This window comes from Pristis pectinata, chromosome 15 (genome assembly GCF_009764475.1).
Source record: "Pristis pectinata isolate sPriPec2 chromosome 15, sPriPec2.1.pri, whole genome shotgun sequence".
Taxonomy (NCBI): Eukaryota; Metazoa; Chordata; class Chondrichthyes; order Rhinopristiformes; family Pristidae; genus Pristis; species Pristis pectinata.
The window spans coordinates 35,518,536-35,543,723 of NC_067419.1; the positions used below are offsets into that span (position 1 = coordinate 35,518,536).

The following is a 25,188-nucleotide window of genomic DNA, read 5'->3' on the forward strand; positions in this document are numbered from 1 at the left end:
AGAAACTTAGGGTCACTCCTGTGGCCTGAGCGCAGGAGCTTCACAAAGTTATCACTCAATCTGCATTTAGTATCTCCAGTGTAGAGGAGACCAAAGCAGTACACTAGATTGGAAGAAGTGCAAGTGAATTGCTGCTTTACCTGGAAGGACTGTTTGGGCCACTGAATAATGGGAAGGTAAGAAATGAAAGGACAGCTTTTGCATCTCCTTTGGTTGCATGGGAAAGTGCCATACAACTGGGATAAAAGAATGGATCAGGTGCTCACAAAGGGAGTGATCCCTTTGAAAGGCTGAAAGGGGAATATATGGTGGTGGAATCTAGACTGAGCTGGACAAAATATGATCTGTTGAATGTGGAGTCTGGTGGCATAGAAAGGAAGGACTGGGGAACTCTGTTCTTGCTCTGTCTGGATGGAGATGGGGTGAGAGCAGAAAAGTGGGAAATATATGAGATGCAGTCAAGAGCTCTGTCCACCATCATAGATCCACTTAATAGCTGGTAAACTGACACCAAGACAATAATATTCTGTAGCTCATCACAAAAAAAACTGTTAATGTTCAAAAGATTAGTAACTTGTAAGAGATTATCAAAAATAGTCATTAGAATGTATTTGATAAGAAATAAAAATTGAAAAATTATTTGAAAGGAAGGAATATCAAGATACGAGTCATGCACAGGGAATAGCTGTAGTGGAAAATTAAGCTTTGTCACAGACATAATGAGCTGAGTTGCCTCTTTTCGCAGAAGTATTTATTATGAACCTCAAAGTGACTAATAAGTTTGAAAATGAAGTGCAACCTTTTCAGGCCTATATAAAACCAAGGGACACAAAAAAACGAATGTATTATTTCAGATATGTAAAATTATTTTTAAAATCATTGCACATTTAAACAAAATAAAGATAAAAAAGCATGTTATGCAAAAAAAATCACACATCTGAGGATATATATTAAATACACAGAAAACATGCTTTACAGAGAATGTGTCACAAAATCATGAAAAACAAATTCACGTTCTATACCAACTTAGATAAAAGGCCACACAAACAATTTATCTGCATATTATGGAAAGCACAATTTAAGCTGATGCATATAGCTTCTTGAAACATACAGTCAATAAAAATGGTTACCCCATTTCTGAATACTTCACCATATATTTATTTCACCTTGGGTTCGTTTAAATTATACTGGATCATCACTATTTTAGTGCGTTTAAGATCCAGAAGTTTTGGATTTAGAAAATGGAGGACATAATTTAGGTGACAATTCAGTATTGTATTGAGCAAGTGTTGTGGAGAGTCATGGACCAATACAGCACAGATACAGGCCCTTCGACTCAACAAGTCCATGCCGACCACGGTGCCTACCCATCTAGTCCCAATTTCCTGCATTCGGCCCATATCCCTCTAAGCCCCGCCCCTGCACGTACATATCCAAGTACTTTTTAAATGAAAATATTGTACCTGCTTCAACCTCTTCCTCTGGCAGCTCGTTCCATATACTCACCATCCTCTGCGTGAAAGAGCTGCCTCTCAAGTCCCTTTTAAATCTTTCCCCTCTCACCCCAAATCTATGTCCTCTAGTTTAGGACTTGCCTACCCTGGGGAAAAGACTACTACCATCCACCTTATCTATGCCCCTCATGACTTTATAAACTTCTATAAAATCACCCCTCATCCTCCAATGCTCCAAGGAATACAGACCTAGCCTGCCCAACCTCTCCCTATAATTCAGGCCCTCTAGTCCTGGCAACATCCTCATAAATCTTTTCTGCATTCTTTCCAGTTTAACCATGTCTTTCTAACAGGGTGACCAAAACTATACACAGTCCTCTAAATGCAGCCTCACCAATGACTTATACAACTGCAACATAATGTCCCAACTCCTATACTCAGTGCCCTGACTGATGAAGGTCAGTGTGCTAAATGCCTTTTACACCACCCTGTCTACCTGTGACGGCACTTTCAACAAACTCTGCAACTTGTACTCTGAAGTCCCTCTGTTCCATTACACTCCCTAGTGCCCTACCATTCATAGCATAAGTCCTACACTAGCTTGACTTTCCAAAATGCATCACCTCACACTTACCTGTATTGAAATCTACTTGCTACTCCTTGGCCCACTTCCCTAACTGATCAAGATCCCCCTGTAATCTATGATAATCTTCTTTACTATCAACAACACTTCCTAATTTCGTGTCATCCACAAACTTAGTGATCAGGTCTTGTGCATTCGCATCCAAATCATTTATATAAATAACAAGGGTCCCAACACCGACCCCTGCGGTAAACCACTAGTCACCGGCCTCCATTCCGAGAAATAACCTTCTACCACTACCCTCTACTTCCTACCTCCAAGCCAATTTTGAATCCACCTAACTAACTCTCCCTGGATTCCATAGGATCTAACCTTCCAGACCAGCCTACCGTGCGGGACTTTGCCGAAGGCCTTGCTAAAGTCCAAATAGAGAACATCCACTGCCCTACCCTCATCTACCTTTTTCGTTACCTCTAAAAGGTTTGTCAAGCATGACTTTCCACACACAAAGCCATGCTGAATCCTCCTAATCAGTCTATATCTATCTAAATGCTGGTAGATCCTGTCCCTCAGAATTCCCTCCAGTAACTTCCCCACTACTGACATCAGGCTGACCAGCCTGTAGTTGCCTGGCTTGTCCTTGCTTCCCTTCTTAAACAACAGAACAACATTAGCCACCTTCCAGTCTTCAGGAACTTCACCTGTGGCTAATGATGAAGCAAAAATCTCTGCAAGAGCCTCTGCAATTTCTCCTTTAGCCTCCCACAAAGGAAGATGTGCCTGGTGGTGGGATCCCGTCGGAGGTGATGGAGGTTGCGGAGAATGATGTGTTGGATGCAGAGGTTCATGGGGTAGTAGGTGTGCCCCTGGCTATCCTGAGTATTAAACTTTCTCTCGCTGGCTACTGCTTTATCCAATGACTTGCTCCGACTCAGAGTCCCACCCCACTACCAAACTAGTTTAAACTCTCCCATGTAGCATTAGCAAGTTTTCCTATTGATCCCTCTGTGGTTCAAGTGCAACCTGTCCCTCTTGTACAGGTCGCCTCTACCCCAGAAGAGATCCCAGTGGTCAATGGTACTGTCAGAGATGCTACATTTTGGATGAAATAATAAACCAAGATGCTGTTAGCCTTCTCAGCCAGCTGCAAAACAAAAAAAAAATTAAATGGTATTATTTAACAAATAACAGGGAATTTGTCCTGCCAATGCTTATCCCTCAATCAACACAAGGAGATAATTTGGTCCATTTATTTCATTCATAGTTGTTGGATTTTCCCCATTCGCCTAAATTGCATACACTTCGAAAGATATTCTATTGTTAATACAGACATGAAAGGTTTTATATAGTAACTTCCCTCCCACATTATATTTTATAATATGACCCTATTTACAAACTAATTCAAAACTAAGTTAAGCATGACTGATTGATGCTTAAGCTATAGACCATGTTCCACATGTGGTCCAGGCACTTTGGTTCTACTTATATTTCTTTTTCTTATGTGCTGGACTGTCCAGTTAATCTTTAGGAGCACGGTGATTCAGAAGCAGTTATTTTAAGTAGCATTACCTCTGGTGAATTAGTCCTAAATGTAAACACTAAGATTTATTATTTTCAGTAGCCTGATTTATTCACATGTAAAGTCGATATGCATGAAAACCTGAATATAAACTTCATGTGGCCCCTGACATTTTCACAGGATCATGAAATTGTTTTATGAATAAAACATTTAGTTTATATCTGATATATAATTTTGTGTTCCTTCGTATTTCATATTTTCACATGACATGAAGCCATTTACCCAATCAAATCTATACCAATTTTCAGAGTATTCCTATCAATCCCATTACCCTGTTTATTTCTCTGAACCTAAATCACATCTTTGGGTTATGGAGGGGGAAACCATAGAGTTATGCTTAAAGTTTAAAATAAACTAATATTTAAACATAATCACTAAAAACATACAATATATACAAAAATGTAATCACTGGTAAGGATTTAATTGGTTTCCAAAGGGAGGAGTAATTTCTGTCAATGAAAGTCCTTTTATTAGGCACTGTATTCATGGACTAGAAGACGTAGTACAAAGTATTGAAGTTCAGAAGGCATTTGTTTTAGTGAAAGTGTGATAGGATCATTAAATAAGTTAATGGTAAGGCTTGTTGAATAGTATATCATGGCATGATTAGTAAAAGAACAATGTATTTGTATTGGGAGATGTAGTTTAATTACTTTCAGAATCAAAGTAAGGAAATTAACAGATGATTTGGAAGAATGGACTACATGGACCAATAGTCTTATGTCTGAACAAAATATTATGATAAAGTCAAATTGTTACAAAATGCAAATATCTGCTGCTTTAATCAAAACGTTTTCTAAAGGAATGTTAACGTACATCTGTTACAAGATATACACTCAGTCCTCATTATCCATCTGCAGATCCATGTACTCATGAGGTCAGCCACTGGGAATGTCGATAAACACTGCATATTCTTCCATGGCCCTCTCCAGTGGTGTGTGTGTGTGTGAGGGGAGCTGTCTGAGGCTTCCCAGGAAACAGGCCCATATATCCAGTGTCTTCTTAATTAGGATGGGGCTTAATTATGTTGAGTAGGAGCAGGGCTGAACTCTCGGTGACAGGTGCAAAACCCCAAATCCTCCCAGTCTCACTGGCTTCAGACAACAGCTTGCCTTCAAAAGCAAAGGAGCAGTGGCAATTTATGATATGTACAATTTGGGCATGTGGTATTTGGGAGGCCTTCAATTTACAGAGATCATTGGATTGAAAGTTGCTGTGGAGATAAGTAAGAATCTCAGCAAGGCACCTCTCTCCCACTAGCTTTACCGAAGTATATTTAAAGCCTCCTTAACTGTGATTTAGGAACAGAAGAAGACCACTCATATTAATACATGTCAATGCTTTAAGAAAGGACCTTAGTGGTCCATTATTTTGTTATTCATGGGAATTCTGTGCTCCATTCCCTTGAGAATAATGGGAACTGAGTCTAATAACAATCATAGAGCTGTACTGCAAAGAAATGGACCCTTTGGCCCAACTTGTCTACATCAACCATGATGCCCATCCACACATCCCATTTACCTGCATTAGCCCGTATCCCTCTACTCCTTTCCTATCCAAGTACCTGTCACATTGCCTTTTGAACATTGTAACTGGCTCTGCTACCTTCTCTGGCAGCTCGTTCCATTTTATCATACCCTCTGTGTGAACATCTTGCCCCTCAAATCTCTTTTAAATTTCTCCCCTCTCATCTTAAACCTATGCAGCATAGATTCAGGCTCCCCTACCCTGGGAAAAGACTCTGACCATCCAACCCCTCTTTTAAACCTCTGTAAGGTCATAGATATGGAGCTAATGACCACAGTTCACTAAGAAGTAATGCATGTGAGATTTTTGAATGGAGAAACCAAGTCATTTCTACAAAGTTGCAATAACTAAATCTTCAAATTAAGATTGTGTGGATTTATTTCAACAACTAAGTTCAACTCTTAGAAGTATATTGGTGCACATTCATTTCAATTTTCTATTCCAATTAGCATGAATTGTTATGTATGAATATTGCACTAATAGATGCTCATCTTACACTTTTCTAAATGGTTGGTTTCCTTGGCCAAAAAGGCCAGGTTATTCCTGGCAGTAACAGAGCAATAAGGATGGCCGAGAAGAGGTTCACTGCATTGTTATCCAGGATAGGTTTTCCTGAAATATGCATTCCATTTGGAGTCATGTGATTAACAACCATTCCACTATCTTCATCAAAACCTGCAAGGTCACAAGAATTTGTAAATAAGTTAATAGGTTGTAATGCAATCATGTACAAAACAAACACTTCTGCTCCAGTTTTGTACCATTTAGCGATTTATTATAAATAAGCAGTCTTTCTATTTTGTACTTAAACTTTGATTTGTACTGAAGTACCAAAAATATATACTTTACATTTCAACAGTTCAGAATTTTAGGCATTAATTTGTAGCAGATATAAATGGATTTACTCATTGTAGGAGTGCTGTGAACTTGCAACATTGTTTGGAAAGTTTCATCAGTCCCAATAAAATATAACATGCCTTAGCGCCCACTGCTGCAGTTTAGTAATGTGCATGTAATAGTAAGGCACAATTGGTGCAAATTCCTCCCAAATAGTGAATAGTGTAGTAACAAAAGGAAGAATTCAGCTTCATCTTTATCAATAGCATCATTAATTGATCAATTCCAAACTTTTTTCAGCCCTTGCACAAAAAAAAAACAAAATAACTGTTCTTATCGATTTTTGATTTTTTCACCTTTCCATCTATGATGAGGGGAAAAGAAACAAAACAACATTTAATCGTTTCACAATTAAAGCACAAACCTGAATACTGCATTGTGGCACCCAGATAGGAATCCAAAATGGAACCGAGGAAACCTGCTGCAGCACCGTATAAAACAACTGGCCACTGAGGTGGTGAGCTATCCAGATCCTCCACAAACATAAACTGAGTTAGTAGGTAGGCTAATCCAACAACTGTTCCACCAAGTAAACTTGCTACAAGACCCACAAGAGTGACTCCTCCATTAGTACCTGAAAGAAAGTAACTAATTTTAGTAAGTGGAAACTAAGAATCTTTTATTTATTTTCCTTGGATCAGGGATAATATCATAGTTTTAGGAAGGGAGGGCATCATAGAAGGATCGTCTATTGAGTCAGTGTGAGTGGAAGTCAGAAACAGGAAGAGAGCGATCACTCTATCGGGAGTATTCTATAGGCCCCAAAATAGCCATCAGGACTATTAAGGAGCAGATAAGGAGGCAGATTTTGGAAAGGTGCAAAAATAACAGGGTTGTTGTCATGGGCGACTTCAACTTCCCTAATATTGATTGGCACCTCCTTTGTGCAAAAGGATTAGCTGGGGTAGAATTTGTTAGGTGTGCACAGAAAGGATTCCTGACACAGAATATAGACAGGCTGACTAAAGGAGAGGTCATGCTGGATCTGGTATTAGGCAATGAACCTGGTCAGGTGCAAGACCTCTCGATGGGCGAGCATTTCAGAAATAATGACCACAACTCCCTGACCTTTAGCATAGCCATGGACAAAGATAGGAGCAGACATTATGGGAAAATATTTAAATGGGGGAGGGCAAATTACAATGGTATTAGGCAAGTACTTGGGAGTGTAAACAGATGTTCTCAGGTAAATGCACCACAGAAATATGGAGGTTGTTTAGGGACCACATACATGGGGTTCTAGATAGGTTTGTCCCGCTGAGACAAGGAAAGGATGGTAGGGTGAAGGAACCATGGTTAACAAGTGAGGTGGAAGGTTTAGTCAAGAGGAAGAAGGAAGCATATTTAAGATTTAGGAAGTAAAAATCAGATACGGCTCTTGAGAGTTATAAGGTAGCCAGGAAGGAGCTTAAGAAGGGACTTAGGAAAGCTAGAAGGACACATGAGAAGGCCTTGGCAAGTAGGGTTAAGGAAAACGCTACGGCATTCTACATGCATGTGAGGAACAAGAGGATGACTAGGGTGAGGGATGGGGGGGGGCGGAGAATTGTGTCTGGAGGTGAAGGAGGTAGGGGAGGTCCTAAATGAATATTTTCCTTCAGTGTTCACCAGGGAGAGGGACTTAGATGACTGAGGTTAGCGTAGAACAGGAAAATGTGTTGGAGCACGTCAAGGTTAAGAAAGAAGCAGTGTTGGAGCTACTAAAAAGCATTAAGATCGGTAACTCCCTGGGGTCAGACAGGATATACCCTGGGTTACTATGGTAAACGAGGGACGAGATTGCTGGAGTATTAGCGATAATCTTTGAATTCTCCCTGGCCACAGGAGTGTTACTGGAGGATGGCAAACATTGTTCCATTATTCAAGAAAGGTAGAAGGGATAATCCTGGGAATTATAGGCCAGTGAGTCTTACGTCAGTGGTGGGCAAACTGTTGGAGAGGATTCTTAGGAACAGGATTTATGAGCATTTGGAGAAGCATAGTCTTATTGACGATAGTCAACATGGCTAATTGAAGGGCAGGTCACGCCTCACGAGCCTAATAGAGTTTTTTGAGGAACTGACAAGACAAATTGATGAAGGTAGTGTGGTGGATGTGGTATATATGGATTTTAGCAAGGTGTTTGACAAGGTTCCCCATGGTAGGCTCATTCAGAAAGTCATGAGGTATGGGATCAGTGGAAAATTAGCTTGCCCACAGAAGGCAGAGAGTGGTTGTAGAAGGGGAGTATTCAACCTGCAGGTCAGAAACTAGTGGTGTTCCGCAGGGATCTGTTCTGGGACCCCTACTCTTTGTGATTTTTATAAATGATTTGGATGAGGATGTGAAAGGATGGGTTGGTAAGTTTGCAGATGACGAGAAGATTGGTGGTGTAATAGATAGTGAAGAAGGTTGTCGTAGGTTGCAATGGGATTTAGACAGGATGCAGAGCTGGGCAGAGGAGTGGCAGATGGAGTTCAATCTGGAGAAGTGTGAAGTGATACACTTTGGAAGAACGAACTTGAAGGCAGAGTACATGGTTAATAGCAGGATTCTTAGCAATGTGGAGGAACAGAGAGATCTTGGGGTCAAAGTACATAGATCCCTCAAAGTTGCTGCACAAGTGGATAGGGCATTTAAGAAAGCGTATGGTGTGCTGGCCTTCATTAGCTGGGGGATTGAGTTCAAGAGCCAAGAGGTAATGTTGCAGCTCTATAAGTCTACGGTTAGACCACACTTGGAATATTGTGTTCAGTTCGGGTCACCACATTATAGGAAGAATGGAAGCTTTGGAGAGGGTGAAAAGGAGATTTACAAGAATGCTGCCTGGCTTGGAACACATGTCTTATGAGGAGAGGTTGAGGGAGTTAGGCCTTTTCTCTATGGAGTAACAGAGGATGAGAGGAGACTTGATAGAGGTATTATAAGGTTATGAGAGGCATAGACAGAGTGGACAGCCAGCATCTTTTCCCCAGGGTGGCAATGGCTAATACTAGAGGTCATCCATTAAGGTATGTGGAAGAAAGTTCAGGAGAGATGTCAGAGGTAGGTTATTTTACACAGAGAGTGGTGGGTGTATGGAATGCACTGCCGGGAATGGTGGTAGGGGCTGATACAATAGGGTCATTTAGGAGACTATTAGATAGGCACATAGACAAAAGAAAAATAGAGGGTTATGGGAGGTGAAGTAGAGGGGGATAGATTATATGGGGATAAGGTTTATATGGGCTGAAGGGCCCGTACTGTGCCATATTTACATTAATTTCATGTTACCTACAAACATTGTGAAATAACTGAAACTAATTTGGTTGGGTATGCTATGGCAAATGAATTTTCTCTACTCCAGAGAGCTGCTGAATCAGAAATGTTAAGTCATTGTTTATTCAAGATTGAGATGGATACACTTTTGATCACATGATAATCAAGCAGCAAAGTGGAATTGAGGTCAACCATCAAATATGGCTTTATCTTACTGAATGGATGAACAGGCTTAGGGTGCTACCATTCCAGATTCCAGCATCTGCAGACACTTGTATCTCCACTCCTTATGTCATATTCTTGCACATAAGTTGAGAGGCAAATCACTATAGATGAAAGGCTATCATAGCTGTCATTGACACAAATAGACTGAATGTCCTCTGATTTTATTGAAATTTTTATGAATCCACAATTCTTAGTAGTTTCAAATTCAAGTAAGACTTCCTGTGTTTGTGAAATATGGCTGTACAATTCATTTGTTTTAGATAAGTGAAACTATTTTGTATATGCATGTTTAAAGAAAATAGATTGCAAAAGAAGTTATTACATACAGAGAAAATGGGGTAAATACATTAAAATCTGAATGTATATTTTCAAAGTTTTGTATCACTGTCATACAAAATGAACTCACATCCCATACAAATTTGGATAAAACCTTACACAACTATATAAAGGCACAACAAACAGTTTCCTGTCAGCCCTGCAGGCTTATATTAAAAGCCACCAGCTATCGGGAAGGAGATGAAGCAGCAGTGTAAAGGCAAAGAGCAAAAAGATTCAATATTAGAGTAGTAACAATGGGAGAGTTCAATTATCCCAATATGATTTGAAAATAACCATCTATATGAACTGGGGGGGAGGGGGGGCAAAATACATTTTTCTTTATATACTAAAACTCTGATAACCCACTGTCTAATTGGAAATCTCAATGGTTCAGCATCTGGCTCACTAGGTGATGTTTCCCAGGCTCCCTTTAAACTCATTGGGCCTGGGTTCCCTTGAAAGTTACCAGGCTACAGTATCTGTGCTCACTTCAAACTTACAGCTTTCACTAGAAATTTTATTATAATGCTGTATAACATCTCACAAAAAGTGAATTGGACAATAGTCCAGAAAATCTGCTAGCTTGGCATCAACAAAGTCCTATGTCTGCTGGATTATCAGAGTTTCACTGTACTATGTTTCTTGCCTAAACAGGAAGGAAAAAAGAGCTGAATCTGGTTCTAGGAAATGGTGAGATATGGAGGACCAAGTTTCAGTGGGGGAAGATTTTGGAAACAGTCACAAATCAAGATTTAAAGGAAAAGTACCATGATGACAAAATATAGATTAAAATAAAATGCAAAATGAGGGCTTCTGATAAATGTTAGGTGACAATTCATTAAAGAACAAAACTCAGTAAAAGGGGAACTGAAAAAAAGAATAGAGTGGATGGATAACATAATATGGATTCACAAAGTCTTTTATAAACATAAATCATAAAAAGGTAATCAGAAGTAGAGCAAAGTTAATTGTACATCAAGTGGGGCTTCTGGTAGAGGCAAGTGGGTGGTTGAAATACTAAAGGAAGACAATTTTCATGTGTCTTCACTGAAGGGGAGGATGCTGCCAATGTCACAGTAAAAGAAGAGCAAGTGTTAACACAATAATCACATAGGTTAAAAATAGTTCAACAGTCCTGAGGAAGCACTGCCTTCCTTCCGCCCTCTAAGTATCTGGTCAGTGTCTATGATATTGCCTCTTTGAACCTATACCCTTGCTCATTTACTGCTTTGCCTGCTGATACTTGATTCTAAGTAGCGAAATTAGCTTTTCTTCACTTATTTTCACATAAGATTTTATTTGTCCTTTCCATAACTACTCTAAACCAAAAGAAAATTATTAGTTTTCTCAAATGGTCTGTCACTGAAACACATCCTACTTGTCCAACTTCATTTTTCACATTTTAGATCCCTCATTGTTTCATTCCTAGTGGAAACATAGAATGACAGAAAATTACAGAACTGGAGGCTGCCGTTTGACCTGTATTGTATACGCCAATCAAAAATATCTGTTCAGTGTAATCCTGCTTCCCAGTTGGAAGTCCATAGCATGCAATGATCGTTCTACCTAATATTATAAATCTATTTATGAAGAAAGATCAGTCTGAAATGTTAACACTATTTTATTCAAATTTACAGCATATATAATATTTAACTTTTCCTATACAGACAATCCCCAGGTTATGTAAGGGTTCTGTTCCAAAAATGGTCCATAAACCAATTTCTCCATAAGTCAGAAACGTTTGTTTTCAATAACTACCCATATTGTATCATTCTACAAACACTTGCTCTAACTCTTTCATTTCATTGAATAATCACTCACACAAGTAAACTAATGGAATATATACTGTATCCAGTCATTAATGAATACAATGAAACATTTTATTATTACTATTAGTAGCTTGAAAAATGCTTTAAAAATGAATGGGAGAACATTGAACAATACAGCACAGGAACAGGCCCTTCAACCCACAATATCTGCGCCAAACACGATGATGAATTAAACTAATTCTCTTTAGCTTCTACATCATCCATATCCCTGTATATTCATGTGTCTACCTAATAGCCTCTTAAACACCAAAATCCTCTACATCATCCATACCCCTGCATATTCATGTGTCTACCTAATAGCCTCTTAAACACCAAAATCCTATCTGCTTCCACCATGACCCCTGGTAGCCCGTTCCAGGAACCCACCACTGTGTAAGAAAACCTCACCTGCAAATGTCCTTTAAACCTTCCTCCTCTTACCTCAAATGCATGTCCTCTAGTACTTGACATTTCTACCCTGGGAAAAAGATTCTATCTACCCAATCTATGAGAATTTGAGTAAAGTCAGATTTCCATAAATCAGGTCAGTCATAACCCAGAGCCCCTGTGCTATAAAGGTAAGGTATCTTTATTAGTCATATGTATATCAAAACACACAGCAAAATACATCTTCTTGCGTAGTGTTCTGGGGGCAGCCCGCAAGTGTCGCCACTCTTCCAGCGCCAACATAGCATGCCCACAACTTCCTAACCCATACGTCTTTGGAATGTGGGAGGAAACCGGAGCACCTGGAGGAAACCCACACAGACATGGGGAGAACGTACAAACTCCTTACAGACAGCGGCTGTAATTGAACCCGGGTCGCTGGCGCTGTAAAGTGTTACGCTAATCTACACCCGTAGTTATTGACCTCTGCTGAGGGAAATTGGTTCTCCTTGTTCACCCCATCTAGGCCTCTTAATTTAACACACTTCTATTGAATCTCTCCTTAGGCTACTCTGTTCCTTAACAATGCACCCCATCTAATCTTTCCTATTAGCCAAGATTTTCACAAAACTCTTCTATATCCTGCCTAATGCCATCAGATTGTTCCTATAACATGGCAACCAGAATTGTACACATTACTCTAGATGTCGCCTCCATATGCCTTCTCAATCATTCAGTCTGTATGAAATAAAACCAGAAAATACTGGCAACATTCAGCAAGTTAGAGTGAGGGAGAGAAGCATGAAAGTAGGAGAGTAAGAAATGGGGCACTGGTGCACACAGAGATGGGGGTATTGGAAGTGCTGGCACAGGCAGGAGATCTGGGGAAGGGAGTGGGCAAGGACATGAGAAGCTGTGGTCTTGGAAGGGGGTGGGCAGGTGGGTTCTTGTGCTGGCGATGGGTGGGCTGGCACTCGTGCAGGCTCTGGGAAGGGATGTGCAAATAGAGATAGGGGTGGTCCAGAAAGGGGTGAGGACACATGTGGTGGGTGTATTGGGAAGGCGTGTGACCTGGGGACAGGCAGGTGGGCACACATGCAGGGAGTCTGGTACTCCTGCTGGCTCCAGGAAGGGATGCACCTACAGGTGTCCAGGAAGGGGCAGGGGCACATGCAGAAGGGGGTATGGGCAGGTGTACAGGTGGGGAGGCCTGCCAAGGGAGGGGGGGGGGGTGGGGGCAGGCACGTGCTGTCTCAGAAGGGATGGGTGGGAGGGAGGGAGGCAGCCATGAGGGTCAGGGAAGGAGTGGATGGCACTTGGCAGGGTTGGGGAAGGGGTGCACATTGCAGAGATGGGGGTGTTGGGGCTCATGCAAATGGATGGTGGGCCACAGCAAGGAGCTGGTGCGCGGGAAGGTCGTGTGCCTGGCAGGGGGCAGGCAGACAGACAGGCAACCACATGCCCTCAAAAGTAGCAGGAGCTCCCACTGGCCCTGGGAAAGGGCAGGCACTTGGAGGTGGGTTCTGGGAGTGGCTCACTCGCAGGGTTGGGGTACCTGAGAAGGGGCATGCATGGATGGGAACAGGCGTCCTATGAATAAGTGTGCAGCTGCTGGTGGGAGTTGCTTGGAAAGGGGTGCCTGCACATTGTTTGTGGGTGGGGTTGTGAAGGGTTGCAATGCTGGTGGTTAGGTGGAAGGAGTGCACGTGCAAGCAACTGGTTGAGAGCAGGAGATTACATAAGGGGCATGCTCACGAGGGGGTGTTTTTGCATATCTGAAGAGTGATAAAGTACACCTGTACGTACAGGAAAAGAAGGTGCTTGTGTGTGTGCAAGAGGGAGAGTGAGGAGGGATGCATGTATGTGAGAAGGAGGTAGAAGTGGCTGGGGTGGTTAGAAAGATTTGCCTATAGGCGGCACTGATGGCCCATGCCAAAATATTGTGGTAAAGGCCTACAATTGCAGAGTCTGCAGAAGTTACAGTTTAGGTAGGGCCCTAGTGATGATTTGTTTTCTTCCTGCTTGCGCAAATATACATTCTTTCAAATATTACAGTTTAGTTACTTAGGAACTATCTGGACCCAACCATTATGGAAAGCAAAATGTATATTCTTACCAATGGGTACCTGTTCCCAGGTGGTTATCAGCCTTGGTTGCTTCTTACTAAGAACACTTCCTATCTCTGATGCCCATGTGTCTCCTGAGCTGCAAGCCAGAGCACCCAGGAGGGATAGACACATCCAAGAGGCAGTGTATTGTTTTGAAAAATTAATTGCAATTTCTCCTGGCCCATTTTCAATCATATAAAGCAAGGCAATTTCTGTAGGAATACCTCCATTGCAGAATACTTGTAGCCAATTCCTCTGGCCACCTGTAAACAAAAAGCATAAAAATAGATGAATCATAAATGAAATTACAGGTAAAATAACCTCAAAAATGTGCATCCAAATAGCTACTAACACAAATGCAGCACATCTCATTTCAGAAATAACATTCAGACTTATTTGCATCCAAAATTCTCATAAAATTGGGTCCAACAGCTTTCAAGCCTGATTTAACTTATGTAGATTTAGGATTCTGGAGGGACACTGCTTCACTCTCTAATTTTGAAGAAAAGTATTATGAACATTTTTTTTCATTAAAACTTAATATCTCACTGATGTCTAATGCATGACTTTTCTTGGTTTCCTTCCACTTCATTCTTCTTCATTACATGCCTCTGCCCTTAACACAAAATATTAATCTACTTTCAAGTGACAAGTAATAACATCAACTAACAGTAAAAATATAAACATGAATCACCTAGAAACTCCTAAAATATCTTTTGTTTTCCCTTCAAGTTGCTCAGGCTACTTGCTTGGCAATTACATAGTTAAAATAATGGGCTTCCACCACCTTACAAAAATGTTGCCAATATTGAAAATTATGATTGCAATTAATTAGAGCAATAAGGGAATCAGTTTAAACTCATCTGTCTGGCTTTCTAAACTGTGGCTTCCCATTTACCCTAATTGGCAGAACCCTTGACATATTTCTTGGATCTCTGATCTCAAATCCTCTCGTGTTAGACAGAGCAAAGATAAAGTTCCATTCAATTCCTGCCACATTCAAAGAGATTCCACCACCCAGCCACATTTTTCCTTCCCCTTTCAGCATTTCAAAAGGGCTGTTCCCTTTGCAACTCCACTCATCTAGTAACCAACACCAGTCTCCTGGCAATTTCCCATGCCCAATTCTGCAGGTCATCCATCTGAAATAATGTCTCAGTTATTTTCTCTTCACTAGTGCAGCCTGACCCAGGCATTCACTGAAGCTTTGCATTTGACAGCTTTTTACACATTCCTTTGTTTATGTTATCTCCCCCTCTAATAACCTATTAACCAGTTGGCTTCATCAACAGCTTACCACCAATGCAACCCTGGCTTCATCCTGCCAAATATCTCCTTTGTCAAATTCCATCCCTTCCCCACCCTCTCCGCAACTTAAAACTAACTTGTTTTCTCTCTTTCCCAGTTCTGATGAAGGTCTTCACACAAAAACATCAACATTGTTTCTCTTTCCATGGATGCCACCTTGACTTGCTGAGCTTTTCTAGCATTTCCTACTTTTAAAGCAAACTGACAGCTTGGGCACTTGTTTGAAACTTTTATTTTGGAAAGGAATCTCCCTTTGAAGCCTGATTCTAGCCTACTCAATTGACTTGTCTCCTCAGCAAGCCTCTAACTCTGCTACACACACCATTAACTGCATTCCCCAACTACATTCAACTGCAAGTGCTATTGTAGACCTTTGTATTAATTTCCACCAGTCTGTCATTGGCTCAGGCAGCATCCATGAAAAACAGAACAAATGCTTCAGGTTAATGAATCTTCGGTCTAAGTTGTTGAGTTCCACTTCCGGTTCTGGTTTCACCAGCATCTGCAGTTTTTTTTTGTGCTTTACAACCAGCCAAATTTGTCATTTCCAGGACTTCAACTCTCAGTCAACAAGAACCTGGAAGTCAATTCCATTAATACTACCTCACTTGTACCACTTCAGCTTATACACATGCAATTGCATGCTCATAGGCATTGAAACATTTGATCTCTGCTGTTTTTATTTCTGGACTAATTTATTTTTGCTTCTTTTTTACTTGGAAATTGAGATCAGAAAGTTGAAAGAATTTGAAAAGCTGGACACTGGCAGAAATGAAAACTGGCTTGAAGAGCAAAAATAATGAAAAGGATTTTTTATTCACTCTGCCAAATGTTAGCAAGACCTTCTTGAGAGTAACCCAAGTCTGTGGTATCTACTGAAAATAAGTTCAGACTTCAGGTGCCATCCAAGCACGTTCAATTTTCCTGATAATAGGAGCTTTTGTAATCAAATGTTGATTCCAACCTCTTGTGAAGAACCAGTAATACTGCCAACATTTTTTTGACAAAATAAAAGATTTAATTCACTGATTCTGTACCTCAAAACAAATTGGAAACTTAACTCATCCTCTCGTATAATGTACTCAGTATGCAATTTAGTTATCATTTCACTGATTTAAAAACACAATCTAGCAAATTGTACAAACAGCCTTGTACAGTTATAATTATGTCATAATGTGAAATGTGAATGTTTAAAAAGAGTTCATGATAGTGTAATTCCAACATGTACACAGAAGTTCTGCAGATGCTGGAAATTTGAAAAGGAAAGTGCTGGAAATAAGCAGCCAGTCAGGCAAGTGTTCTGTGGAGGGAAAGTTAATATTGCAAGTCAAGAACCCTTCAGTTGCTTAACTCAGAGTGCTACAGACAGACAGTATCTCAAGTTTTAAATGTATTTGCTTTATTTACAATTTCCTCATAGCCACATTTTGAGCATAATAGATATGATTTAGCAGCATTACCTTCCTTGTATTCTGCATCCAAACGCTTCTTTACTTCTGCCTTCCATTTTGTAAGTTTAGACGAGCTAACGAAAAAAGTTAGCAATGCGGAAAAGAAACTGAAGTTGGCAACTGTGAGGATGATTCCAACAATCAAAGCTACAACAAAGTGTGTAAAGAAACAGTATTATTCCCATGCAAAGAAGTTTCTTTTTATCAAGGAATGCTGCAGTAAAATGTCGATGATGAATCTTGACAGGCACATAATTATCAAGACAGATTATAGCTAAAAACAAGACTGATGATCTTGAAAAACAAAAATCTTGTTAGGATCCGTTGGTGCATTATCACTATAAACAATTGCTCTTCTGAAGATGTCAATGTTAATTTTCTTTCACCCTAAATGACACACAATACACCATTGTCAAATTTGGTCGTTGTACAAAACATCCAAATTGATATCTGACTAACAACATTTCTCTATATTCTTTTACGCCACTGCCTCTGCCTCCAGGGAATTTGACTTTCACAGACATACATCATAATGAAAGAGATGCACTGTCAATTCCCTGGTATTGAAAGGACTCGGATAGAATTTGCAGCATGAAATCCTCTGAATGCATGTATTCTGAAAGTTAAAACAAAGTATGCTAACATCATTGCTCAGAGGAAATAATGAGTGAAAATTTGTCACTGGTTGCTGAATTGTTTGGGCTCAAATTTAAGATTAATATTGAAGAATGAACCATTAGCAGGTAATTTCTCAAATATACTCAAAATTTATTGAAAAAATGGGGCATTAATGAAATAGGGCAAGTAATAAAGTCTGCAATAGAACTGAGCAAAAATAATTCAGCATGCAAGACCAAATGATGTTTCCTTCGGTTTTACACAATTGCCTCAGTCTCCAGTTTCTCAGATAAGAGAACAGGAATGGAACATTCAGTCCCTCAGGCCTCAATTAGATCATGGGAGACTACTATAAGAAAAATAGGATACTGATATACAGATGAACTCATTTTGTTGTAACTTTCACAATTTCACGATATCTTAAACTGCTTCAAAGCCATTTACTTTTGAAGTGAGCACTGATTAGTATCATGTAAATTGCATAAGTCAATTTGCAAATACGATGAAAAGGATTTCAGAATGATACATTAAAGTCACAACAAAAAAATCATAGTCATACAGCATGAAAATAGGTCCTTCAGCCCACGAGTCAGCAGCAACCACCTATTTAATATTAATCCTACACAAATCCTTTATTTTCTAAACATTCCCATCAACTCTCCCAGTTCTCACATTTACCTACAGACTAGGAGCAATTTACAGTGGCCAATAAACCTACCAACCCACACATCTTTGGGATATGCAAGGAAATCAGAGATGGGTACAAGTACATGGAACCCTGAAAGTGGCAACACAGGTAAACAGGGTGGTGAAGAAGGTGTATGGCATGCTTGCCTTCATTGGCTGAGGCATTGAGTACAAGAGTTGGGACATCATTTTCAGTTGTATGAAGGATTGGTTAGGCTGTATTGGGTGTCTTGTGTGCAGTTCTAGTCACCACACAATAGGAAAGATGTGATTAAGCTAGAGAGGGTCAGAAAGGTTCACAAGGATATTGCCTGGATGGGTGGGCTTGAGTTACAAGGACAGATTGGATAGGCTGGGTCTGTTTTCCCTGAAGCAAAGGAGGATGAGCGGTGACACGATAGAGGCATATGAAACTATGAAGACGTAAATGGGGTGGATATCCAGAGTCTGTTTCCCATGGTAGCTGTGTCTAAAACTAGAGGGCAAAGGTTTAAGGTGAGAGGGAGGAGGTTTAAAGCAGATCTCAGGGGTAAATATTTCACACAAAGAGTAGTTGGTAAATGGAATGAGCTGCAAGGAGGTGGTGGAGGCAGGAACAGTAACAACATTTAAGAAGCATCTGGGCAGGTATTTGAATGAGCAAGGCAGAGGGATATGGAAATAATGCAGGCAAGTGGGATTAATGTAGATAGGCATGATGGTCCACATAGATGTGGTGAGCCAAAGGGTATATTTACAACTCGATCCCACCACCAGCCACATCTTACTCTCTCCACCCCTTTCTGCTATCCGCAGGGGCCACTCTCTCCAAGACTCCCTGGTTCGCTCATCCCTCCCCACTCATCCCTCCCCCCTGCAACCGTAGGAGGTGTAACACCTGTCCCTACACCCCCTCCCTCACCACCATACAATGCCCTAAACAGCCGTTTCAGGTGAGGCAGAGATTCATATGCATCTCCTCCCAACCTTGTCTATTGCATTCAGTGCACTCGATGTGGCTTCCTCTACATAAGTGAGACCAAGCACAGATTAGGGGAGCGCTTTGCCTAGCACCTGCACTCTGTCCACCATGGCCTTCTGGAGCTCCCATTCGCTAGCCATTTGAATTCCCCTCCCCATTCCCACACTGACTGAATAGGATGAGGCTCAACGCAAACTGGAGGAACAGCACCTCATATTCCGCCTGGGTGGTCTACAACCTGACAGCATGAACATTGAATTCTCCAGTTTCAAGTAACCAGCTCTTCACCTGTTCCTCCTCACTCCTCCTGATCTACCCAGTTCCTCCTACATCCACTACATCTCCCCAACCTCAGCCCCCCATCACCCCGTTTCTATTCCCTCCTCCACACACTCCTCCCACTGGGTCTGCACCCCCTATTGTTCCCATCTGCCCACCCAACCTCCCTTATTTGATTTCATGCTCCACCTTCCTTTCCTATCATATTCCATCACTGTAGCCCCTTGTCACCTCCACCTATCACCTCCCAGCCTCTGTCACTATAACCCCTCTTCTCTTGGATCCACCTATCGCTTGCCAGCTCTTCCTCCACCCCTTCCCCTCACCTCTTTACACTGACTATATCCCCTCTATCCTTCAGTCCAGCTGAAGGGTCTCCACCCAAGATATAGACCATCCACTTCCCTCCACAGATGCTGTCTGACCCGCTGAGTTCCTCCAGCAGTTTGTTTTTGCTCCACATTCAACATCTGCAGTTTCTTGTGTCTCAGCCTGTTTCTTTGCTACGACTCTATGATTAGCACCCAGGGGTAACCATGTGATTACAGGGAAAACACAAAAGTTCCACACAGACAGCATCAGAAGTCAGGTTTAAGCCTGGAGTCACTGGACCTGTGAGGCAGCAGCTTTGCTAACTGTGCCACCCTGAATCCTGGACAATGCAAGAAAAGAGGAAATACATAACAACAGAAATTGGTGGCAAACATACAAGGTCAGGTAGCATTAGTGGAGAGAAAGACAAATTAAACACGTTGGATTGATTAAGCATTCTCACAAAAATATTATCAATCCAAAATTTAAACTCTTATTTTTCTCTTGCTCAGACACACACAATACGTCCTGTATGTGTGTGTCCTGACCTGTTCATCATTTCCAGCATTTTCTGCTTTTAATTTCAGATATTAAGCATCTGCAGGATTTTGCTTTTACACATAAAATGTGCTGCAAAATAGTATGGCCATAAACTTTAACAAATTAAACTAGGCTTAATTTGAAGTACAGGATAAAGCAACTTTATAAAAAATGCCTTACTTCATCCTTGAATGTCAACTTCATCCTCGAATTAAGGATGTATTTATGTTTCATTTTTTGACATCTCAACCAATGTAGAGGAACACCTTGGAACTTCAGTTTACTATCTGTCCTAACTTATAGTCACATTTATGTATATATGGACTCTTAAACAGAGGTGAAAGATGTTGGTGCCAAATGAAGGTTGAGGCTCATGTACAATTCTTGAATTTACTAAGTACTGTATTTACACAAATGGTTAATAACTCATATTTATAGATTTTTGCTCTGTAGGAGAAACTGTTGCTTACAAAACCATAAAATAAAGTTGTTCTTCTTTGATGTATACTTGCAACTATGCAATCAACACTTAAGAAATAGGTATTTTTCAATAACTCTGCATTTATTCACATGAAAAACTAATATTGCTATGTTTCCACTTTTAACTATTTATTCCCTCTCCCTAATCTCCATAATTAACAGGAGTGCTTCTGAGGATGACAAAAGTGGAAGTGTAGTACTTGTGCTTAAGCACCCAAGATAAAAAGTTCATTGCTTGATAGGAAATAAAGACCAAGGCTTAAAAGCTAGTTGACAGAAGATTTTGTTTTTTTTTTAAGTTCTTTGTGAATGTTATGAGCAGGAAAAATAAAAGGCAATCTGTAAATAGTGCTTTTGGATCTCCAAAAGGCATTTGATAAGGGGACATATAGAAGGTTACTGCACACGGCAAGAGTGTATGGCAATGGGGTTAATATTAGCATGGAGAGAGGATTTGTTAACTAATAAATCTGACATTAATGGATTATTTTTGCATTGGGAACCTATAACAAGCCAGGTGCCACAGGGATCGGTGTTGGGGCCTCGACTTGTTTATGAATCAGTATTAACGACAGGTGAAGGGACCAAGTGTATTATCGCTTAAAATGCAGGAAAAAAACTCAGCAGGTAGGGCAGCATTTGTGGAAAGACAAAACAGTTCACGTTTCAAGTTTGTCAGAATAGGGAAAATTAGAAAACAAGTTAGGTTTATGTTGCAAAGAGGTTGGGGAAAGGATGGAAAGGATACAGGGCAAGGCCATGGTTGCCAAGACTACACTACTGCTTATAGAGCAGCGTTTGATGGATTAATAAGAGCAGCAAGAGAGAGTGAGAGCAAACAAAAGAGGTTCATGTACAAGCTGTAGGATTATGGCCAGAGACGTCGCTGAGATCTGAAACCAAAAGAATATTAGAAATGCCCAACATGTCAGCAGTATCTGTGGATATGGTAAAAAAAAATTAATATTGTAGCCTAATTTGCTGATAATACAAAGATAGGAGGAAAAGTAAGCTGTGACAAGGAGCCAAAGAGTCTGAAAAAGATATAGATTGTTCAGTGAATAGGCAAAAGAAAAGATAAAAGTACAGTGTGTGAAGATGTGAGGCTATCCATTCTAATAATGGGAATAGAAAAGCAAAATATTGTTTCATTGGCGAGAATGCTGTACAGTAGAATCTGGGTGTCCTTTTACATGAAAAGAAAGCATGCAAGTACAGCAAGTAAGTAGGAAGGCAAAAGGAACATTAGCCTATTGCAAGGGAAATGGAGTATTAAAGTAAGGAAGTCTTGCTACATCTGTACAGAAAATTCGTAAGGCTACATAAGTACTTCTACATACAGCTTTGGTCTCTTTAAATAAAGAGGGATATCTTTGCATTGGAGGCAATTCAGAGAAGGCTCACTAGGCTGAACCCTGGGATGATGGGGTTAACAAAAGGAAAGCTTATACTGATTAGAGTTTAAATCTTGCCAGAAAGAGGAGTCGAGGCCACGATCAGATATTATTGAACAGCAGAGCAGGCCTGAGGGTTCATATGTGCTACTTCTGCCCTTACTTGTATTTTAGATTGAAAAATGTCTCAGGGTCCAATACTGGATATATTTCTGTTCTCAATGCAATAAATGGGTGATTTATACTCAAAGAGAAAATAATATCCAAAATTTTCTATTTACATGTTAGTAGATTTAGCAAACAGTAGAACTATTGGTCATGTAGAGGTTAATGGAATAACAGAATATTACAGCCCATTTTACCAATTGTTCCACTGGGAGCTTTTTAAGAGTGCTATCTCATTAGTTCTACCCCTCCCCTGATCTCTCCCCCCCCCCCCCCCCCCACAGCCCTATAAATTATTTTTTAGATTATCTTTTTATGTGTGAGAATATTGGGTAATTTAATGGATCCAAGTAATCAAAGTATAAACTCAGTGGAAATATATTGAAGTTTTTCCGAGCAAAGCTTTCACTAACTGCCTTCTCTTATTCTGTGAACCTCTATAGTTTTGTTGATAGGATCGTTCTTGTTCTGGTTAATACAAGGGACGATTAGGAACGTTAATAATAGGTGGAATCTGAATGATAGTATCCTAATCCAAAAGCAATGCCATTAACTACATTATGGATTAAAAATTAAGGCCATATTGTATGGCATGTCAAGAAGCACTTAGTGACAATTCTCCAGATTTTAGATTATTAATAATTTAGCAAACATTTTGTGGTGTGAACTTCACCTCCAATAGCTCCACTACGATCAAGACTTTTCTTCTTTAGTGCATGCGAAGTAATAATTAGTGGAACTATCACAGAAAACATCCATCGCCAGGGTGACACTGGTCGTAGATCATCTGCGAAAAGAGAAGCCATGTGCTTCAGTTTAGAAACTACAACAACTTTCTTGCTTTTCTGATACCATTATGATGGATAGGTTTAATCACATTAGGTCATAAATGATTGTTTCCAATTAAAGGCATTTTTAGATTAAAAAGGGGCATTTTAATTATGCCTATATTGTACAAAATATCGGTAATAAGAGTGCACTTTTAAGCCGTTTTCACACTCCAAGGTTTACAATATGTGACAAAACACGCACACAAGCAGAACAATCCACTTACCATAATAAGTACTTGCTGTCATGGACACAACCCAAAATGATAACGATATGGCCACTATCACAATTAGAATCACAATATTTGCCATCATCCTTACTAATTCTTCGCATGAAACCACCCGATGATTGTTGCGCCTGCTCGCGGTGCCTAAAGGGATACAAAACATGAAATGAAATGCAGCTTCTTGCAATATTGCCACCAAGCAGCGAGGATGAAATCAACCAGCGAGCAGGGCGCACACGAGTGTGTGATGCATGCGTTAAATGCTGAGGCCAGGGTGGCGTGAGGGAAGTGAAGCCCACCCGGCCCCTACTCACAATACCTCTGCGTGTGCCAGTCTGCGGAAACATTACCATTTTCCTCACCGTCAGTGGCCAGGCAGCTTTCGGTGTGCGGAATATACGAATGGCGAGGTCCGGCCGCCACTCTTCAGCTGTACATCAGCGGAGACTTCCCTTCCCCATTGCCCCAGCCCCGCTCACCTCCCACTCGTCGGCTGCTGCTCCAATCACATCGGCCCCCGGAACAAGTGCGGCCAGCTTCCGCCCGGCAATTTCTGACCAATGAGCAGAGAGTACCTACTGGGAGGACCGACAGAGCGCCCTCCCCAGGCCGGGCAGTGTCATGACCAGGATTTACATGCTGCGCCTTCAGTCAGGGTGGAGGATCATTTGGTTCGTCTGGGTTCTGCTACTGTGGTCCACGCAGGATGCACAAGTGGGGCAGGAGGCACAGTCAGGTGTGAAGTATGGGAGGTGGTGCACTCCCGGCAAAAAATTGCGAGTTTCCTTAATGTTTTAGTTTGCTCCAGATTGCAGCATCTGTAGTCTCTTGTGTCTCCGTGGGTGCAGACTGGTTGCTCCTTCTCCATTCTGAGCAGTCTTAGGTCAGGAATTCCCACAAATTCGTGGGGTGTTGCACTTTTGCAAGGAAGCCATGAACATCCTTGAATCATTTCCCAATTCCTTCTGATAATCTCTTACCATGATTGGATTCACTTTGATGGATCAAGCAGTCTGCCTATATAGAACGTCGGTGTCGTACAAATGAGTAATGTTGTCTGCCCATCAGAGCTGGCTGAGCTGTAGCCTCGTTTCTGGGGATGTTGCCTCAGGGGAGGACATTGACATTGGTTTTCTTATCTTTCCAATGAATTTGGAAGAATTTTAGAGGAGGTTGACCCTTTTGATGGCTTTCTTTGTGACAGGCAGCATGGACACCTCTCTGTACTTTCTTGAAGACGGTAATGACTTTGCAATTGCTGAGGTTCCCTCGAAAGAGGATATGCCAGATGTGAGATATGAGGCTGTGAATTTGTCTGAATTCTCCCACCCTGTTTTAGAACTTCAGCAGGGATACCATATGTTCCAGAAGTCTTGTTGTTTTTCACTTTTGATATTTATAGCTTATTGTCATTTTAGGGTGGCAGTGACGCAAGACCAGACAGAATGTTGTGGGATGGATTAAAAAGCACTCACATCAAGGACAGAGATGCCGTCAATTTCAGGATTAATGCCAACCACGACATCAAGAGAGGTTTTATGGAGAAATGTGCTTCAAAATAATTCTAAATCCAGGCACAGTGTAAATGCAGAAATCGATATTGGTTTATTCTTCATGTTGTTGCTTCCTTTTGAGGAAATGATATTTTTGTTGCAGGAATGTATGAGTCACATTGAAACAATGTATAAAATCCTCCCTAGTTCCAAGTGATTCACAGCAAATAAATAATTTTTGAAATGTAGCAGTCCATTTATAGACACGAGGGGCACAAGGATCACACTATGATCAGTGAGTTATCAGTTGAAGGATTTAATTT

General features: G+C 40.7%; 1 protein-coding gene across 6 annotated transcripts; it reads right to left on the reverse strand.

The window, feature by feature from the left end:
• Positions 1-700: 700 nt before the first annotated feature.
• On the reverse strand, positions 701-23,872 carry tmem19 (transmembrane protein 19). 6 transcript variants are annotated; one of them, XM_052030745.1, is made up of 8 exons: positions 23,735-23,846; positions 23,373-23,516; positions 22,992-23,105; positions 16,892-17,029; positions 14,132-14,386; positions 6,405-6,614; positions 5,640-5,818; positions 701-3,181 (listed from the first exon to the last, which is right to left on the reverse strand). In XM_052030745.1, exons 2-7 carry the CDS (start codon positions 23,458-23,460, stop codon positions 5,646-5,648), a joined length of 978 nt encoding a protein of 325 aa, XP_051886705.1. In that variant the 5' UTR covers positions 23,461-23,516; positions 23,735-23,846; the 3' UTR covers positions 701-3,181; positions 5,640-5,645. The 6 variants fall into 6 exon arrangements, with proteins under 6 accessions (XP_051886705.1, XP_051886707.1, XP_051886704.1 ...); XM_052030747.1 differs by lacking the exons at positions 701-3,181; positions 23,735-23,846 and adding an exon at positions 23,852-23,872 and having other exon boundaries at positions 3,189-5,818; XM_052030744.1 differs by lacking the exon at positions 701-3,181 and having other exon boundaries at positions 3,189-5,818.
• Between the last annotated feature and the right edge of the window lie 1,316 nt (positions 23,873-25,188).

What these genes read in the sequence shown, in the direction of transcription:
- tmem19 (XM_052030745.1), bottom strand. Translation starts at nt 23,460, where the DNA reads ATGATGGCAAATATTGTGATTCTAATTGTGATAGTGGCCATATCGTTA. An exon ending in GACAGCAAGTACTTATTATG is followed by an intron (nt 23,106 to 23,372) that starts GTAAGTGGATTG and finishes CTCTTTTCGCAG; the next exon opens with ATGATCTACGACCAGTGTCA. An exon ending in TGCCACAATGCAGTATTCAG is followed by an intron (nt 5,819 to 6,404) that starts GTTTGTGCTTTA and finishes GTGACCTTGCAG; the next exon opens with GTTTTGATGAAGATAGTGGA.